The sequence below is a fragment of the Lipophrys pholis genome, assembly GCF_963383615.2.
Source record: "Lipophrys pholis genome assembly, chromosome: 1".
Lineage (NCBI taxonomy): Eukaryota > Metazoa > Chordata > Actinopteri > Blenniiformes > Blenniidae > Lipophrys > Lipophrys pholis.
Genome location: NC_137635.1, coordinates 38,291,884 through 38,312,584, shown reverse-complemented (window position 1 = coordinate 38,312,584; position 20,701 = coordinate 38,291,884). Strand labels below are relative to the sequence as shown.

Sequence of the window (20,701 nt, the reverse complement as noted above, 5' to 3'; positions counted from 1 at the left end):
AAACCTCCATCACTTGGTGATGATAAAGAGATTTACACAAACGACTGAAGGAAAACAGTTCCAGTTTTATGATGCTGTTTGAGTTTTGTATTTGCCTTCATGTACAGTCAATCACTTGGTGAAAATTCAACCATTTAAAATCATTCAAACAGGGAGTTTTGCCCTTTTTGATTTTTTGTCAATAAATAAAAATGTGAATTAAAAAAGCAGATGCTTTCAATAAATCCCAAAAGCAACTCATTGTGTGGAATATAAGATATAAATTACATATAAAGTAATCATTTCCCCAACCCAAATGACTCCTATTTAAATAAATACAGGGTAGCCAGCTCAGACTTCCTCTCTGGTTTCACATCACTCACATTCAAACTCTGGACATGCGTCAGGATGAACAAACTACAGCGACACCTTGTATGGACCAACCTGCGCCCCCCCCACCCCCACCCAGCCCCACACAAACCCGGGATCCAAACCCCCAGCCCCCCTCCAATGGTCCAGAAGCACATGAGGACTGGATGGGACATGCGGCGAAGGTGGACAACACCTACACCCCCCTCTCCTCCCACCAACATCAGTCTTCCAGTACTTACTTGTCCGTCACGGGCCAGCGGGCGTTTGGCCTGTGCCAACGTGTGGAGGATTTCGTTTAGGAGGGGGGAGTCCTGACAAGGGGGGGGGAACGACGACGAGTGTTTACAGTCAGAGAAAGAGGAAACAAAAAAAAGAGAGAAAGCATTCAATGCAAACAGCAGAGCAGGTTCAGACTGGATCTGCACATCGTTTATGCAGTTTGTTTTCAGCTCGTTGCAGAGCCAGATGGAGGAGTTTGTCACAGTCAGCAAACAATTCAGCAGCTCAGACACTGAAGAGAAAACACTTTTCATCTGTTCACGATTCTATTTGTTGTGCTTTGTATCATAATATTTTCACAGTTGGTTTAAGTAGGGACTGATTCTGTTCTGGGGTGGGTTTTTTTTCTTTTCATTTTGCATAGCTGGTTTATGACTGTCATAGAGCAATGGCAGAAGTCCTTAAAAAGGATGCGTTTTCTCTCACTGTGCCAGGAAAACAGTGGTCACTTCAGACTGAGGAACAGAAACTTTTCTTCACTCAGCCACTGTCGCGAGGGGATCCAAGAGTATACTCATCTCAAGGATCCTTTTTATTTTCCCTTTCAAATAATGAAACAATCTCAAGCCACTAGAGAAAAATATTTAAATACAAAATAATCATGAAATGTGCCAGTAAATAATTGTTAGTTGTATTGGGCAGGTTGTTTGGTTGATTCTTCAGAAAGTTGAAGCTGGTATGCGTAGTGATTTTGGCTCGACTGAAAGCCAGGCAGATAATGTGACACTATGAAGGATGAAGCTTGAAATCTGCGGTCTTCTGTCGTACAGTGAGAGGCGTTCATGTGAGGCCGCTGTCGCAGCTTTGCAACCACAGTCTGACGTTTTCTGTCAGAAGTTTCACGACTGCTTGTCTCACTACACCGTGTGTGACCGCTGCTACCAGATTCAGCTGCTAGCGACCAACTGAAAAGCAGCAGAAAAGGATATGATAAAGGACGGTGGCATCCCAATTACTGAAGAACCACAGAGGAAATACAACTTTATGACCCAAAATAACATTTCTAAAGCGAGTTGGAACCTTCTTTCATCAAATCAGCAAATATGTTATCTCAGGCCCCGTTTACAAGATTCCGCACATTTCGTTGGGTTTTGGTTGTTCACTTACGCCCACATTCAGAAAAATGTGTACATGTGCATACACGTGTACTACAGTATGATAGTAAATACTCGACAATAACAGAAATCTAAGCCGTTATTGTTGCGCTTATGCAACAAAGTGTACATTTACTCCACAATGAGACCCTTTTTATTTTTTTTAAATAAACCAGATATTGAGTGGGCCAACACAATGAAGAAAGACAATTTAAAATAGCTGGAATGTTTGCATCACACTGTTGTGTGTGCGTGCATGAGTGGCCGCATCAGAAAAATATGGCACCAACTAGTGGCCTGGCATGAAAACTACAGTGTTTCTGGTGTTGCTGTCTGAACAGAAAATGTTTCCAATACCGCTCTGAGTCAATCTGTAAACAGGGCCTGAATCTCTTCATACTTTGAAGTTTTGAAAGGAGATTTCTGCATTATGTTACCCCAACAACTTGATGAGGGTGTATGCATTTTAAAAACCAACCCCGTCGGTAGCTGGTGAATGAACTTAATACTATAGAACATACAATTCATTTCATGATGAATGTGAATATTTTGCAATACAAGTAAATATACCAATAATATTGAAGACGTTGAAGGCAGTAATTAAAGAGGCATATTAAGTGAAAAACCCATCATCGAGCAAGCCAACAAATCAGTGCAACAAGCCGGTAACTTCTGAACCCATGTGAGGTCGACGACTTACTAACAGGATTACCAATATACTGGTGTGATTCAGCTGCAACCAACTCGGCTCTGGTATCCTCTACTATTGTGAATGAAGTATTTTCTTTTTGTCAACTGCATTCATTTACCAATGTGCTTAAAAAATCAAAAAAAGAAAAAAAGAACCAACAGGGAGCTCATGACCAGATGGAATGAGAGGCCAAAACAAAAGACACACACACACACACACTTTCTCAATCTGCCTAAATGTGACATATTTCATGTTTTTCATTAGAAAAACATGAAGTATGTCGCATTTTTCATGTTTTTCATTAGAAATCTGAAATGTCTATTCTAATGTAGCGTAAACACGGCAAACGAGAAAATTGTGATCCTCACTGAAACGGGAAGAAAAGCGAGAAAGTCTTCACAATGCATGGAAGGTGGATGTTCATTTCAAACAAAGATTACAGAAGCTTTTCTGTTGCTTTGAACTTTAACATGATTTGTTTACAATTCAAGTGTCACTCATTTGTAACTTCAGTACATTTTTTTTCTTCAAAAACCCAATTATTTTTTGTTTTTTTAATGGGATAGAAGTAACTTAATTCACCGACACTGCAAGTAGCTCAGTTGTAGGTTGTTCAGCAATCGTGTCCTCTTTGTTGGATCTTCCTCAGACTATAGTTTGGTTTCAGGCATCAAGATGTTTCATGCATTTACTTACAAAGAAAACCAAAACTGCTCTTTCCACTGTGATGATTGTTTTTAAGGACTGCCAGCTGCAAACAGGAGCTCATGTCTGACATATAAGCCACTGTGATGGGAATAATTTCTAACCAAGCAGTTCACATTGTGCCCTCTACGTATCCAGACAACAGCTGTGCGCTGCCGTTTCCTCCACAAACTTCAGCTTTAAAAAAATAAATAAAAATTATACAAGGATGGAAAATAACATTTTCTGGATTATATTCCAATTTCTGGCTAATCCCATAAAGCTATGCAAACACAGGATTAAAGAGGAAAGAAAGAAGGCTGCTGAACACGGACAGCAGATCACTTTGTTTTAGTTTCATCATGTCAGGCCAGGACACTGACAGACTGTTTATCTTTTTGTTCACTAAACTGCACCGTGTTTCCTCTCATGTAATCGCTGCTTTTACCAAATTATATTCAGAATTACAGTTATTTCTCAGGGGGAGACACTGAAACTTAGAAAGACCTTTTTAGTTGAATCAAATCAAGCATTTGAGCTTTCTATATAAAATTAAAATTTTCTGAAATGGTTCAATTAGCTGCTCGACAGTAAATCAATGATGCTTTTTTTTTTTTTACTCTGCGTGACCAAAACACACATGTGACAAGACTTTCATCTGTCTTCCAGTTTTAGTAAGAGAGGCCAAAAGAGTTTATACTTTTAAGGATCAGGTTTAAAAATGAAGTGGCTTTGCTGAAATTGGCGCATAATTGAAATTCCATTCAGGACAAATGTATATAAAAGGCATGTCAAAACAACACAACAGAAAGGCTGCATGGTCTGACCCCTCTTCCTTTGAGAAAGAGCAACCCCAGACCCTGCACCTGCCCACTTAGCCAGTTGCTGTAAACACGTCACCAAGATGCCAGAGAAACAGAAAAATGCACCTGAGTGGAAAAAGCACAGGAGACTGCAAACAAACAGAAAGCAACAGAAAGACGAGTAGAGCGATGACACAGCAGGTCAGGCTTTAATGTGTCTGACAGATGATGAGAGAGACGGTGGCTCATCTCCACCTCGCCATCATCATCATCATCGTGACGATCCTTTCCAGCCTCACCTACAGTCTGCGTGCTTAAAAATGAGGACAGCCACTTAACAATCTGTCTCAAACAGACTTCACTGACAGCAGGGATGATGGAGAGTATTTTAAGGACAACATATCAAAGTGCGTTGGTGTTTTTGAGCTTTAATCTCAACCCAAGTAAGTTCATGAATCCTCGGGCCAGGAAAACATGGTAAAATTAGTGATGCTCCAGAAAGTCAGGCAGTGATCTGAATCAAATACTCATGACTAGCAATTTGATAGATGGTGGTTAAAAAAAAACAAACCCTGATCTTCCCTCTTTATGCCGTCATGTGCTTCCAGTAAAGCTTTATCATGTGAAAGTAAGCAAAATGTTTGCAGAGTGCCATGACTCACCAACATTAAAAGAAAAAAAAAATCCACTTTCACACCAGAAACTCTGTTTAAAGAAAACTTTGGAAATGTCAGACAACAACTCGGGGGGTGTAAATTAGGGGCAAGAGGACACTTTTATTGGGAAGAATGAATCTCAAAGCTATTAACAAAGTTAATTATATTGAAGAACTGCATTTGTTGTCCGCGTGTGTGTTTTTTTGCAAATGATGTAATGAAACAGGATGGATTGAACCAGTTTTGGCCCACGGGCTTTATGTTGGACACCACTGCTTTAAAACTTTTGAAATCCGTTTTTGCTCCCATTTATTTCTTTTTATACAAAATAAAATCCTATTTAATATATATAAAAGAATAACATCAAATTAACAAGATATCTGTACTAATATTCAAGCTTGAAAGATTAAGGTGGTATTAATTTCTGTTTTTTTTTAAGTATTAATGACAGAAGAGAGCCGTTCCTCCTGACAAGAGGACAGATGTTTTGCAGTGAGTCTATTGAAACCTTGAGCTTTTAACTGATACACACAGGATTAACGTGTTAAAAGGGGATACAGAATCGAGCCAGTAGGGTCCTATTGTTTACAGTATCACTTTTCATGTGTTCATCAGTAACACTACAGTCAGAATAAGGGTTTGGCAGAGGACGGCTCCCATGTGAAAGCATTTCTTGCTCCACTGCGATGCGATGTACCTGCGGTAGGAGAAACTTGGCTTTTCGCTTGTCAAAGAGGTGCAGCTGCTGCAAACAACACTTTCCTAATTTGACGAGAAAAGCTGAAAAAGCAGATGACGGCATTTGTTCAGGCTACTAAGATGTGACAAACATCACCACTCAGTCCAACCCGGCTGCTGCACACAGGAGCTTCAAAGCTCCAACTTCAGTCATCTGTAACATTTGGAAAGGTGTGATCTATTTTTACTATTTCTATTTTTACAGAGGGCCGTTTTGTTTCTGCACACGAGAAAAGACATTAAAGAGGGCCGACCAGCTGGAAAGCATGAAAATAATGTGGAAGAGGGACTGGGTGTTTGGTGAGGCCTGTCCCTCGTCAGTGGCCCTGATGAGTGACAAACTTGGCGGGGCAGCAGGGCGCCTCTGGCGTTCACCTCTCAATACGTCGGCCTCCGTTCTGTTCTGTTCTTACCTCGATGCTGGTGCTAAGGCTGGGCAGAGTGTCCGAGGTCACCGTTGTGCTTTGAAGGCTAGAGAAGTCCCACAGGTTGACGGGCGCCATGGGGTCCGCCGCTTTGGAAGACTCCACCCATCTCTGACTGTCCAATAAGGTCACTTCGTAAAATTCCTGGATATCTGAGTAGACAAATTGAGATTGGGCGTCACTATTTCCGTCTCCCAGCCACAGTCAAACTCACACAGCGAGGGAACTGAAACTCCGGTCTGAGTGTGTGAACCAAGTTACGCTTCCGCACATTCAAACTCTTGATACTTGTCCTGAAAGGAACCACAGCACAACCTCAGTTCATTGAACTTTAGTATTTTACAAAGTAGCTTTTGTCAAACAGAACTGACCGTCAAACAACCGTCGAATAATTTCACACAAGAATTTTTCATTTTGGTCAAAGAGTACCAAATACTATACATTTCTGTAAAAAAATTATGAGTTCCAAAGCATTTCATGTATTTCCTGTGTATACTCTGGTTTCCTCCCACAGTATAAAAAAAAAACAGGTGTTTGAGATTAATTGGCAGCTCATAATAACCCATAGATGTGTGCATGATTGTCTCTGTCCAGGATGAAATCTTGATTTTGCCCATATCCAGCTGAGTACAGAAGGTGGATATTTATTGATGGCCTCTGTTTCTTTAAAAAAATAATCACCCAACCAGACGTTAAGTTTCAGAGATGTTCCAACCTGGTTGTTGAGACTTCATGTCACTTTGAAATAACACCCTGACATTTGTCCCTATTTTCTGCGTCCATCACACACAGAAGTACAAGATGTTAACTTACTACCTAATAAATCGCCTCCACCGACAGGTGGCATTGTGCCGATATAATGCCCAATATGTGCATTGAAAATATTCTTAATTTTTATGTTTACGAAGGTTTCAAATCCCTTTAAATTCCCTCAAATATCAAACCAAAAAGTAGCTAAAAAAATAAGTAAATTGAGGTTTGAATCCAACTACGCAAAGCGTGAAGCATTGACGCTGAGAAGACATCAAAACTATCAAAAAATACTGTAAAAGCAACCTAAATTCATCATGTTTTGCTGGGTCACAATTTAAAGATCGGATTAAAGGTGAGTCCCAACGACGCGTGGAGCGATAGCGGCAGAAGGAGCGAGTCCTGGAGCAGCGGCAGGTCGGTGAAGGTCAGCTTCAGCTGTTCTAACACTCATCGGGTTACGCGGTGTCGAGTCGGCACGAGAACGACATTAACAACAGACTCGACCCCCGTGTGTCATTAAATACACGCAAGTTGCGACATCGGAAAGCAACTTCATTCACAACAGGTGGCGCTAATGAGCAAGAGAAAACATACCTGGATTTAAAAAAGGAAAAAAACAACAAAAAAACAGGGGCTGGGTCACATACCAACATTAACCAACACTGATAATCTATGATAAATCTATGATAGTGCAGCTGACAAAAAACTACTTTTATTACAAGGCTCAAAAGAGAGTTTGATTATCTGGTATTTAACCTGTAATTCATTTCCAGAAATGAAACGTCAACTTCTGTTTTCCCAAAGGGAATTCTGGAGGTTTCAGTTTTATCATTTGTTTTTAGTGAAACGCTCTCTCATTGCGTCTTGAGACTGTATACACTAATGACGTTTGATCACTCGGAAGATGGCCGTTTTAATCACGTGCATTTTGCTGCAATGTACATTAGTGCACAGAGAATCACAATTCTGTTGATTGATTGATATGGTTCATTTAGGTACACATGCAAACAAATGGGAAACAAAATCATTGTTTTGAACAGCGTCGAGCACAGTCTTAGAAGCAGCTATGTGAGGTAACAGGAGGGCTTCAATTCAAAATCAACGCCAATTTAAAAACATTTATATATACATATGTAATACTTGATTACTTCCATAAGAGGCGATTTTCAAATCGGTACATTTTTCACACAGATGGAAACTTTACGGTAACTTTTCTGATAAATATTTTGAAACTGAATCACACACAGGAAAAAGTCACTTTTTATTTTGCTAAGTAATATAATGCAGACAGTGTTGTGTTGACTTCTGTGAACCGATAACAATAAACGACACATACATCAAGCGTCTCCCTCCAGGACAATGAACAGACAATGACTGATTGATCGTGTGATTGATATTATGAGTGTGTCCCTCCAGTCTCTCTGTGGACGTGAGGCAGATATTGTGAGAGGCCTCCAGCCTGGTGCCCACATGCACAACACGCAATTTTATTTTTGGACACAATTCTGAGGAGAGCTTACATAGAGAGCGAGAGAGAGCGGAGCTAAAATAACCGGAGCTTTCTTTGGCTCGGCGGGCCAGCTGACCGCCACCCGGCTGGCCGGCACAGATGTTTCCCCATAAAACCAACAGATCACCACTTCAACAGCTCCTCACAGCGACCGCTGGCCTTTAAGTCTCGGTCCTGAATCAGGATCACGCCGCCTCTTGCTTTTCGCAGTTGACTTTATCATGACCTCATGCAACTGGCAAAAAAATAAATAAAAAATTACCAGATTGGTCTTTCCGAGAACGCTTGGTCATGACTTAAAGCTTTTCAGTTTATAATTTAAATACATGGCACATATCAACACAAGCAACGCAACAAAAAAGCACCTTGTAAACCATATGACTGCAATATGATTATCTGTTATCAAGTTATTACTTTAGTTCTAATGAAGAACAATGGCGAGTCAATACAATGGGCTTGCCTCTTATTTGAGCTTTAGTTACAGTGCACAAGACTAGCAGTTCAAAACACAATGGGTTTATTATGAAATGAGTTGTAATTGGCATTTTGGCAAACTGGGATTTTAAATGAGCACTTTTAGTCTGTGCATGAGGAACAGTCCTGCTATTATTCTACAATGAAGTCCTCTCTGTTTAGCAATCTTTTTAATCCAAGTTCACTGCTGGAAAAAGACAGTAAATAAAGTTATAAAGGGCAGGATGTTGATTCATAACCCATTATAAACTAAACAGGTTAATTTTAACACTAATGAAGGGTTGCATTTTAATCTGTCTGATGTGTCATAATTAATTTGTGCTTCGAGGACATGGCAAATTAAATTAAAGTTTGTTTTAAGACCTGGTTCAACATTGTCTGATTGTGACCAATAGCCAAAATTAGGTCAGTGCAGCCAGACTTTCATTATCAATTATTGTAAACATCTTTTCACATACATACATACATACATACATACATACATACATACATACATACATACATACATACATACATACATACATACATACATACATACATACATACATACATACATACATACATACATACATACATACATACATACATACATACATACATACATACATACATACATACAGCACAGAATGTGAGATCCAAAGTAAAGTTCAGTAGCAAACCAACAACTTTTCTCGTCATGTAGACCGACTCGGCAAACTGACGCCAGAAGACGACTCGGTGTGGCAGCTTCAGCTTCAGGACGCATCATTTTCACGTTATAGCATTCTAGTTAAGAATACGATCAAATGCTGGAAGTGAGTTTCATGTCTGATCATTTATCTGGAGTTTTCTATAGATTGTGCACGCAGCCCCGTGAAATACAGAATAATCCAACAACAATAAACTGCAGGTCCGTCTTTGACGCACACCGACGGAAGACAATGCTTACACCTGACAAACATTATCAGACTTTTTATATTAAAGGAAATTTGTTTTTTCAGTTAAAAAACCCTCAAGACAAAATATGAAGAAAGATTTCTCATCACTAAGCCCAACGTACAGCCATCATTGCCAAAAAATGTAAACAAGGCCCAGAAGCCACTCTGCAGCATGGAGGAGCAGGCTTCTGCCAGGTCGGCTTTTCACAGTAAAAACCTTTCAGCTGCTGTATTAAATGCTGAATGGATTTCACTTATATAGCACTTTTTTTGTTTCCCACTTTAACAATTTCCAAGCACCTTGCACTGTTAGTCACATTCACCCACTCTCACACCAACTGTAGCTGCAGCCAGGAGAGGTCCTCACCTTCCACGGGGCATAAAGAAACCGCAACATGTGGACACAGAGTCGAAGAGGGAATCGAACTCCAAACAGCATCAATTCCTGCCATGATTCCATCAGTTGTGTATCCACTGTACACAACAGATGTAACTTTCATACATATGCAACATCACTACGACACAAGTGAAAATGAAGCATAAACAGAGGTGTGTGGTTTCCCACTGATGTCAGAAGAGATTACATAAAACACTTTGACGGCTGGAAATAGCTCAGAATATCAACGCAGTACAGTCTGATGTAAGACCTAAAAATATAAAAGTTCCCTCTTTGTGTCTGTATTCTTCAGAACAGTAATAAGTCTGAGCTGCACAGAGAATCCATACAATCGAAGCGTTTTTCATGATAAATGCTCAATTTGGGTTTCTGAACTACAACACAAAAAAAAGCTTGACACCACAGAAAAGTGGACCGATTATTCATTTTGTCTTCAATCAAACTTTTCAAATTAAGTCAAAATTAATGTCATGGTCCAAACTAATAAACACATTTTTTTTTTAATCATTTTATTGTTGTTTTTTCATTTCATTTCCAAATTTATTTCGAGCTACACAACACAGGCATAAAAGCCAGAAAAAAAATACAATAAAAGAAAAAATAATAACACTCTAGCTCGAAAAGGAGTGGGAAGAAGACAAGCTTATTAACTCCCACCCCTGTTCATAAACTTAAATACTGTTCAAGTATTCTGTTCATTGTAATTCCACTGTATTGTTCTATTGCTTATTTTAGTGTCATATCTTTAATATAACTCACTTTTATACTTTGATTATATTACTTTTTCGCTACTATTAATACTATCATTGACTTTTTTTTAATTTTAATGAGAATCACTTAAGCTCAGGGTATTTCAGTTTGTCCTTTCTTTGAAAGAAAATTCAGGTGGTCAATACTTGGCGCCATCTTGTATCCAGACAAATACAGTATCATCTTAAATTACTACAACAAGAAGTGTTTGTGGCATTTATCATCATTGTTTCAAGGCACAACATGACAATGTTTAGCAGCCCAAGTGACATGTTGCCTGTTTATATTCTAAAAATGCCAGTGACAACAATATGAGGATGTTAAATTTTTCAGCTTTACTCCAGTGCAAAGAAACACATCCCACAAAAGACCAAATCTCTGTTGTTCATATAAGAAAATGTGGCATCGCCACATTAAAAAAACCAACATTTGCAGGATTTATTTATATTTATTACTTGATGTTTTACATCACTTTCACCTTGTATTATCATTTGATCATGTCATCCATGTGTCTCTAATCTCAAAGGTCCTTTGAATAACCATTACCTTTTATTGACTCATTTCTGATAATGACTTCTTTTTTTAATCTGACCTAGTTTGTCATCCCATTTCATTCTCGTCTCGAATTTAGATTTTTCCATTTACTTTCTTGTCTCCACTTGTTTTGTCACATCATTCTTCCATTAAACGCTTTGAATTGCATTAACCAAGTTTGATTTAATGATTGACTGAAACCACTGCACATCATTCATGTGTTGATCAAATTGCTTCACCACTGTTTACCATTCTGGGGTGCGGAGCGGTTTGAGGCGATCCCAGTGGACGACAGTTGAAGGCAGAGTACAACCTGGATATATCACCAGTCCACCACGGCAAACAGAGAAACACACAAACTCTCAATAACAATTGGACTTTAATCACATTTAGCAGCGATCAAAGCGAGTAGTGTTGTTGTGTGTCTTGGTTCATAAACTGGTCTGGATTTTATTTCAACTGTAGGAGGAGACTGGAAAACTCACACAGGCACACACATGCAGCAAATTCTAAAAGGTTCAATAGAATAATTCATTAGTAACAATCAGCTGTGCTGATTTCAAACCGTTTTGAAGTGTAAAATCTGTCTCCCCCGACTGAATATGATTATTCGAAGCAGCTTTCACCTGCAGTGTGATACTGGTGGTTGAGTCTGAGTGTTGTCAGGGTGCGACCTTAAACACAGCACAGTATTGATGTCCAATAAAAAAAAAAGACCTCTGAGGAATTGTGGGAGAGTTGGAGATCGTTTTACAGTGAAACCAGTGAGCCGTTTCCCAAGTGAGAGCTATGCCACAAGCAGGCTGGAAGTTTAAGGACCTGCAGGATCAACTGAACTTTGGGATGCAGCCGCAGCCAAAACCAAGTCTATATTTCGTCATATTTTAGAGAGCGGAGAAGAATTTAAAAAATAAAAATAAAAGCCAGAAAACAATACATTGGATTGTATAAAATAAATTAACCTGCCCCCACTATTAATCACTAAATGTAATTTGGGATGTGCATCAACATGTCGTAGATGACTCGTTCTGGTAAAGTCTGCGTCGGCCTCTTACCCTCAACTATCAGAACTATAAACTCACAGTCACTAAAATGTCTCCATCACACAAAAATGATTGGTAAGATACAATCAATCAATCTGCAGCAGGAGTGTGCGGCTGTGCAAATTTGTTATCAAGTCAATCCTGTCAGCCTGCCACGCCCTTTCCTGACCTTTCCTGGTTTATGGAGGGAAGTGGAAAGACCGACCTCCAACTGAAACGGCTATATAGGCCGTGTTGAGCTGTGCCAGCAGAGTTTAAAGATGAACTTCAAATGAAATGTTTAAATACCCACCAAACCAATGGGGGCAGCATTCTACTAATAAACAGCTGGGTCCACTTTCAACATGGTCACAAAACCTGCTGTGTTTATCGCTGCATTTAGCAGTCACCCACTTTGATAAAACAAAGGCAATGATACTAATTACAATCTAAACTCTGAATCACGAGTATCATGAGTACCTTCAACACCGCTAAAGACAGAAAACTTTACATATTGCCCCTTTAAAGACGTTTTTCACATCAGGAATGATTGTTTTTACAGAAAACAAGCCTAAACTGCAGAAAGAAAATAAAAAGCCAGTCACAAACATATCGATAAAACAGAGTCAAGATTGACGTTTCCAAATGATGTTTGGCAACGACAACAAGCACTTTAGTTCAACTGTTACCTATGACCTGAAGGGAAAAACAGAACTGTTCAGACGACTGACAGTTCTCATCTCCATATAAACCCACTCAGTGTGTTGACTTCACCCACTTCCACTGCAGTCTGACACAAGAGCATTCAGTTGCTTTGGTCTAATAAAAGACCACACCTATTTGGATTGCTGTTGCCACTAGAGCAGCAACTCTCTGTGGAAAAAAACAGTATAACCTTGCCACACCCAGCGTGTGCCGAGTGAGCAACACAAATCAAACACTCATCGCTGCTTCAAGTTACACATACAACTAAAAAACTGGAACAACTGAAACACACACTGTGGTTTGGAGCCAAATTTAAAAAAAAAAAAGAGAGACCAAAATAACATCCTGAACTTACGGGGTGCATAAAATGAATAATTAAGATTGCTTAATTCATAATAGTAATGTTTAATACAGTCAAGCCTTGGTCTTTAACATGCTCACTTTTTTTTAAAACAATTTCTTTCTTTGCCAAACTCAGGCAGTTGTTCCCAAGCCTGTCGTCAGTGTGAGCGTCAGTGTCTGCATCCCTCGGTGAGCACACACACTCCAAACTGTCTGATTTTGGCAATTTCATTTTTATATGCCACCATGGGAGATGCAAACGCTTGTGAGCGGAAAGGTAAGAATTACAATATTGAGAAGATCATAACAAGTGAAGACAGACAGACATAGAGGGACAACAATACAAAATCATGAAAATTGAAGGATGAAATACTTGAAAGTTCAGTTTCCAAACAATAACATATTTTCAGATTACAGAGATGCACTGCAGAATGAAGTTACGATGCAGCGTCCGCCATAAAAACACACACAATTCAAAGTATCGGTGAAAACTTCTCCTTCACTCTGCAGCGTATGAATGAGTTGAAAAAAAGTCATTAATTTTGTTCTTTAATCAGTCGTGTGTAACAACATATTACCTTGCCTCAACCCAAAACCGAAAAAAAAGCTCTATTTTGAGGCTCGGGGGGGGGTGCAATTCAATTTATATGGTTTCATTTAAGAAAATTAATTTTGGTTACTGAACAAATGATTTTAAAACCACTTTCATTAACAGATTATGTTATTGCCGATATAGGCTTTTTAACTTTGCACTAAAAGCTGAGTGTAGAACTCAATCCATTCACTGATTCAACCATTTCCTGGATTTGGTCGATAAAATAGATCCACAAGACACCTTACTTTGACAAACTACAAATGTTTTGGGATCCAAGCTACTTGATCCCCAGAGAGTCAGTACAGCCATGTTTCTGGTTTTTATCAGTGTCAACCTATAAAAAACAAAAATACATTTTGAGCACGCAACAACCTGCTACTCACAGACACACTGCAATTAGCAGAATATAATCGGAATCTTTAGGGCTGCAAAGTGCATGCCAATTTATTCAATTGAAAAGATTGATTGAGCACCATCTGTCTCTGTGAGAGAAATCAGGCCAGTATGGACTGAAAGAATGAGAAGAAAAACAGAAACTGAAGCTCGCCACACTCTGTGCTAAGTGGGGAGGGTGGGTGGGGTGGATTATGGACTGGGGGTAATCGTCATGTCCGTAGAGGGATTACACCATGCTCTGCCCGCTGCAGACATCTTTTTTTCGGGGAGTTTGGCAGATTGGAAACTGCACAGCAGAGATCCGTTTTTCATCATGTAAGGGGGGCATCAGGGTGAGCGTGACAAGAGGGCTGGGGCGCACTGACGGGCCGACACTGCACTAGAACCTGCAGAGTCAGACAGGCTCACTTTATTAAAAGTCATAAGTCTTGTTCAACATTAGTGGATGCAAGACACAGAAAATGAGACAAGAAACCGATATGGATAAAAACCAAGTGGAACTAATTCTCCTCATGTGTTGTTGAGCCACAGCACAAAACTTAAACAAGATAAAGATCATGGGAAGCGGAAGTTCATAACAGCACTTGTTCAGAGGGTAGTCGTCAATTCTAAACAGGCAAACGTGTTTATCAGACTTCAAAATAGCCTATAATTAGGAAGTGAAAATGTGTTTCGGAGCAGAGATCTCTCACAAGTGTTCAGAGGTTTAGTTCGTTTTTCCTCGCTAATCTTTTTTCTTATATGGCAGACTAAAAAGATTAGAAAATGTAAGAAATCATTGATGGTATAGGTTTATTTGTTTGCTTTATTTGTCCAGGTAGGAAGCATCCCAGAGCAATTTAATCAGCTCAACTGGTCATATGTCTTGGACGACATTGGAAATGAACTTCTGCTGGTTCAGCATTCTTATTTTACTTCACATTCACCCACACAAACTGCCAACCATAGGACTGGAAAACAACCTGCTCTACATAGGACCCCGAAATTAACCAGTGTTTCTTCTTTTGAATTACAAATACTATGATTAGTGTTGACTTCATTTTACAAGAAGCTCATTATCCAGATTACAGTTTTAATCCTGCCTGATTGCAAGTAACCTATTAATTATCATTAATTAGCGCTGGCTAGTTTACTCAGCCACAGATAAGAAAAACAAGCAGGGTGGAACGAAAACATCATCTCCACCAACAGATGTGTTCAATTTTAAGCCTTTTTAAAAGTAATTAAAAACCAGCCGACATTATAAAAACACAAATGTAAGAAGAGGAGGGACTTTAATCTTTTACAAAACAATACAGGTTTATTCCTCTCAGTATACAAGCCACATTCCTGCACGTCTGCTCCATTCAGAAGATCGTACTCTGATTCAATTCAACCCGCATAAAGATGCAAACAAAATTCCAGTTCAGCGGCTGTAATGTTTTTTCTGAGATATAAGTTCTACAGCAATGCTATAAAACGTATAACGGAGTATCATTGAGTGATCTTTACCTGCTAACGACTAACAAACAGCCTTTACAATGTGTAAAAGGAGTCCATAGGAGCCCGCGCTGCATTCATACCTCATACTTCAGAGGAATCGGTCCTATTAGATGCACATCAGGGTGCAGGTAGCAGCCGGCATACTCTCAACAAATGAATTGCAGCAATTTTACCAGACCAAACATGACAAATGGTCCACACAACAACCTAAATATTAGTTCTCAGCAAAAGTACCTGGAACCTTTAGTTGGAGACGCGCCGCTTCAAGGAACTAAGGACGTTTCTGTTCCCATTGCTGCTTGTGTTCTTGCTCCAGCCTGAAATATTATGCCAACAGTTTGATGACCGTCTTTGCCAGATTTTAGACAGTATTTTCAAAGCTTCCCTGAGGACACTCCACAGGAAAACTGGCATAAAACATGGCAGTCCCTGTTTTTTTTTTTTTTAACAACTCAAAAAAGGTACACAGCACTCAGTCCTACAACCTTTAAATAGGTTTGCATGTTGTTCACGTCTACTCTCCTCGTGCACAACTCATTTTCTGTGTACTGGTTCCACGCAAGAAATCCGTTCTGTGTTTCATCACACACTCAACATAATTTTGCAAAGAGCACACCAAAAAAAAATCAGGAAAAAAAAAAACCATACCACTCTACTTAAAAGCTTGTACGTGTGTAAAAAAAAAAAAAAAACGCAAATCATGGCTCCTTGCTTACTGCTTCATGCAGTCCGTTTATAATATTTCAGTTCAGGTCTTTTGAATGATCATTGTGCCTTTAAAGTTTATCTGCTGATGAGCAGAGCGTGGCCAGTCAATCGATGCAGTGCAGTGAAGAGAGGCATAGCCCTGAGACGCAATGAAGTCGCCAGCAAACACACATACACAGCCTTTCTGCTGCAGTTACTTTACATTCATGTTCTGCTTTACGCCCCGCCCTGGGGGGGCGACGAGACAGTTGGGAGCTTCAGAAAAACTCAAGAGACAAATGATGACGAGGAAGCCTCTTATTGCATACCAATAAAAAAAAAAAAATAAAAAAAAAAGCCTGATGTAAGGGCGATACGAGCAACGGAGCGAATGTGCAGTGAAAAGGACGGCAGAGAAAAGAGCAGGAAACGGGCCACTGAGCTCACACTGATGATCTCCACTCATCTATTAGTGATGAAGATGCCGAGAGCAGAATTGAACTGAATGTTTGCAGAAACATGGAGAAACACCGCCCCATTCTGAACCAGCAGGTCTGTGTGGACTGTGCCATTAATAAGTATCATGGTGAATGTTTACACAACTGTGCCAAATATTTTCAACTGACAGAACGATAATCTCGACGAGGTGCACCAGCGAGGTGGTGTATAACAGGAAACCTTAAAGGATTACATAGATTCCCATACACACATCTCCATTAATATTTCATCAGTGACATTCGTTTCCTTTGTGTTGGTCTCTCTCATGACAGAGCGAGTTAAGTGATTACATCACCCAATAAATCCTGCAATTACTATTGACCGCACAGAGTATCATTAGCATAAGCACTTGGAGCAATCATATCAGTGTAAAGGGAGTTTAATGTCACGGCTCGTCAGTGCAGTGGGTACAACGCGGTCGAAACAGCAGGCCTGACAGATAATCAAAACATGCCACCGATGTAAACACAAACTGAAAAGGGGAAGGCGTATTTAAACTCGCATGTAATGGGAATATTTGATGAAGCAAACTTCTGATGTGCATCGCTCCTCCATCCAACAACCATCACTGACAATGTCAGTCAGGACTCCAAGTTAAAGGAAAGAAAGTTCAGTCATGCAATAAAGATGTATACAGAATGTTTTCTTACGGAACTGTTCTGATCCACTGAGTAAATCATAATAATAATTATCTGCTGTTCTCCATTTAGGGACGACTGTTACATAAGAATATCAAGTATTGATCATTTCGTTCTGGGTTTGCTTATTTTACATGTGAAAAACAAACCAAGTTAGTTTGTGAATTAAGTCCAGAAAACTATTTGATGACAAGAGCTGCAACTCCTCCTCCCTGGTCAGGACGGCCCATCACTTCCTCAGGAAACTGAGGCACGCTGGACTTATAGCAGGTTCTGCAGGTGAGCTGTGGAGAACGTCCTCCACTCCTGCATCACAGTGTGGCATGGCAGCTGCTCTGCTGGAGAGAGGAAAGCTCTGCAGAGGGTGGCGACTCCGTCTACCCTCCGCCACAGACATTCACACCAGCAGATGTAGGAAGAAGGGTCTCTGCATCTTGAAGGACTCTACCCACCTTGCACACTTCAGTCCAGAATTTAGAACCACATCATGCGACATGTACTGGTATGACAAAGTATTTTTTTTTTTCATCCCCGTGACTTTTAAACCGGACAACTTCAATCCAACCCGTTCATCTTTCAGGAAAATTCAAAGCGATTCCTTATAAGTAAACACTTTCTTCTTGAAGATGGGAAAACGTTGGGATAACAATTATGATAATGGTGGGACTGGACTTAAGCACCCCAGGAACAACTAGAAGGTTTAGAACAATGGTCTTTTTTTTTCCACTGTCCCACCAAATCAAGTATAACTGAAGTCACACAACATGTTTCACATGACACAGCTTCTAAAGTTTCATATGTAGTTTTAATATTAACACAAAAACTGTATCATAATTTGCATTGATGAAATTTTAATGATAATTTAGGATGGAAAACATTTCCTTTTCAGTAATTGTTGGACAATTTTGACACTTTAGCAGTTTTAGCATGTTTTTTCCTATTTTACACTATTTTCTCTAAGAAATTCAAGTAATTTTTGGTTTTTTTTAGCTGTTTTAGGACTTTTTCAAATTTGAGGTTGTAGTTATATTTCCCATTGTAGTTATTGTGCCTTTTTTAGCTAAGAGTCCTTTCCAACATGACTCTGATGTGTAAATTTTAAAAAAAGGATAAAATGTTTTACAGAAAAAAAATTAAACGCTTCAGGGAGCCACTTCACAACGGTTAATGAGCCACATGTGGCTCCAGAGTCACAGGTTGCAGACCCCTGGTTTAGAAGGACAAGACACCTTTTGACCACCACATATTCACTTGTTCATCTAAAGGAACTGAATGTCCTCAATCTTCCAGATTACTTTAAGGTCAGCTGAGAGTTTGCATGCACAAGAATGGAACATAACGGAGTTACAGTGACCGTTGTGCATGTGACTTCAGCTCAGGGTCACACCGATTAGATTTTGGTGGTTATCCGAATACATATAGTATTTGAACTATTGTTCCCGACAACACAGCGACAAATCTTTGGGTGATTTGCCTGAACGTCAAACAAAAAGAAGAATATCGTCCATATTTCACATGAATTACATGCCGACTCATTCAAAATGTGCAGCAATCAATGGAAAATCTCAGCTAACACAAATAAAAAAATAAATAAAAACCTAGAGATGGAAACCTCAGACTACAATTCATAAATTTACCAACAACTCAAAACAAAGAAAGCTGCCACACAGCGAGAAAAGCCCCGGACAAAAGAAAGCAAGAGTGCTGGGAAAGTCAAACAGACCCGACCACATTCCTGCTACACGGCATCCGTTAACCCTGCAGCTGCGTCTCCGTTTACTCCAGTCCCGTTAGCTGGCAGTGAAACGCAACACTTCCACAGAAACAACAGTTAAAATACCACACAAACAACCGGATGGATGCCCGCAGAGGGACATCTTACAAAAACCAGCCATGATTTCAGCTCAGTTTGTACTTTGCACTGACTAACCGAACACGGTTAATTACAAAGCAGTGTCAAATTGCACCGGGCTGCCCTTTCTCTGCAGCCCACCACACAACCTGAATTGCAAATTACACTGAACACCAAAACATTTTCGACATCGATGCACTGAAATAAATACGTCTGGACTAAGCGTCTAAAGAGCAGACCTTATTACACGCTCATTAGGAACCATCAGTCTTCATGCAGTTGATATAGACTTTCATTCATCAGGTGGTGTGCTACAGAGTTTTTAAACATTGTCTTAGATAGATCCATATCAGTCCTCCTAATGCAGACCCCATTTTTATAATCCAATTTAAATTCTTAACCACACAGCAGAGAGCACAAGACAGTCAATCAAGACAAGTTTTAAAAGTACCGGAAAGACTGTTTATTAAGGACATGCATCTCCTATAGGGAAAATCTAATCGTGACAGTCGACTGATCAAAATTTAATAGTCTGATTGTAAATGTGTACAATTTTCACAATTGAGGGGTTTTAGATGAAGTACTTTTAATGCTCACTGCTCGCACCTTCTTTGATTGAATGATTTGAGAATACTTTGTCGGCAGTCGGCTCCAGACACATTTGTCTGTTAAACCAATTAGCGCTTTACTGGGGTACAAAGTCAATTAACTGTCATGGAGCCATCAAACAGCAGAGCGCAGCCTTGCAGCCAAGCTGGAGTAGACTGCAGTTTTACAACAGCAAGGTGAGAAATTTAGGGAACGGATTTATTAAAATCAGAGCAGTCTGTCCGTAGTTTTGTCTCAAAATAAACAAAGCATGAAAAACTGGTATATAATATCTGGAGCCGAGTCGGTTTGATGTCATTTATGAACCAGTTGCTGCTCATTGACAAAATAACACACCTCATCATGACAATGACCTCAGGAGATCCGCTTCCTCTTAGATGAAGATAAACACTTCAGGAAGTTAATGGATTATGTCACGCCAGCATACATACAACAGATTTTACTTTTGAGCTTTCCTTGTATAACACTAATGACCTAATCTTAAGGTTAGATACTCAATCAAAGTTCATTTACACTGCTTTACCAAGTTCCGCGTCGCAGGGCCCTTTGGCCATTCCCAGCTGAGCAAGGATGACGGCAGGATACATGCTGGACAGGTTGCCAATCCATCACAGGGCAAACACAGAGAGAGAGAGACAAGAGCAAATAGACTCACATTCACACCCACAGGCAACCTCACAGGCACATTCTTAGGCTGCTGAGTGAAACAGGAATACCAGAGAAAAGCCATACGCACAGGGAGCACTCACAAGCTCCACGTGGAAATGGCCAGACCGGATTCGAACCAACAGCCTACCAGGAGCTACTCCGAACCAGGGT

The 20,701-nt window shown here is 39.8% G+C and overlaps 1 protein-coding gene across 4 annotated transcripts in view; it reads right to left on the bottom strand.

The window, feature by feature from the left end:
• dlg1b (discs large MAGUK scaffold protein 1b) overlaps positions 1-20,701 on the bottom strand; it is a 111,854-nt gene that overhangs the window by 86,652 nt on the left and 4,501 nt on the right. For all 4 annotated transcript variants that reach the window (XM_080463837.1, XM_080463839.1, XM_080463840.1 and 1 more), the window contains exon 3: positions 5,710-5,873. In XM_080463837.1, the coding sequence (XP_080319963.1) occupies positions 5,710-5,873 (164 nt within the window). The remainder of the gene's footprint in view (positions 1-5,709; positions 5,874-20,701) is intronic.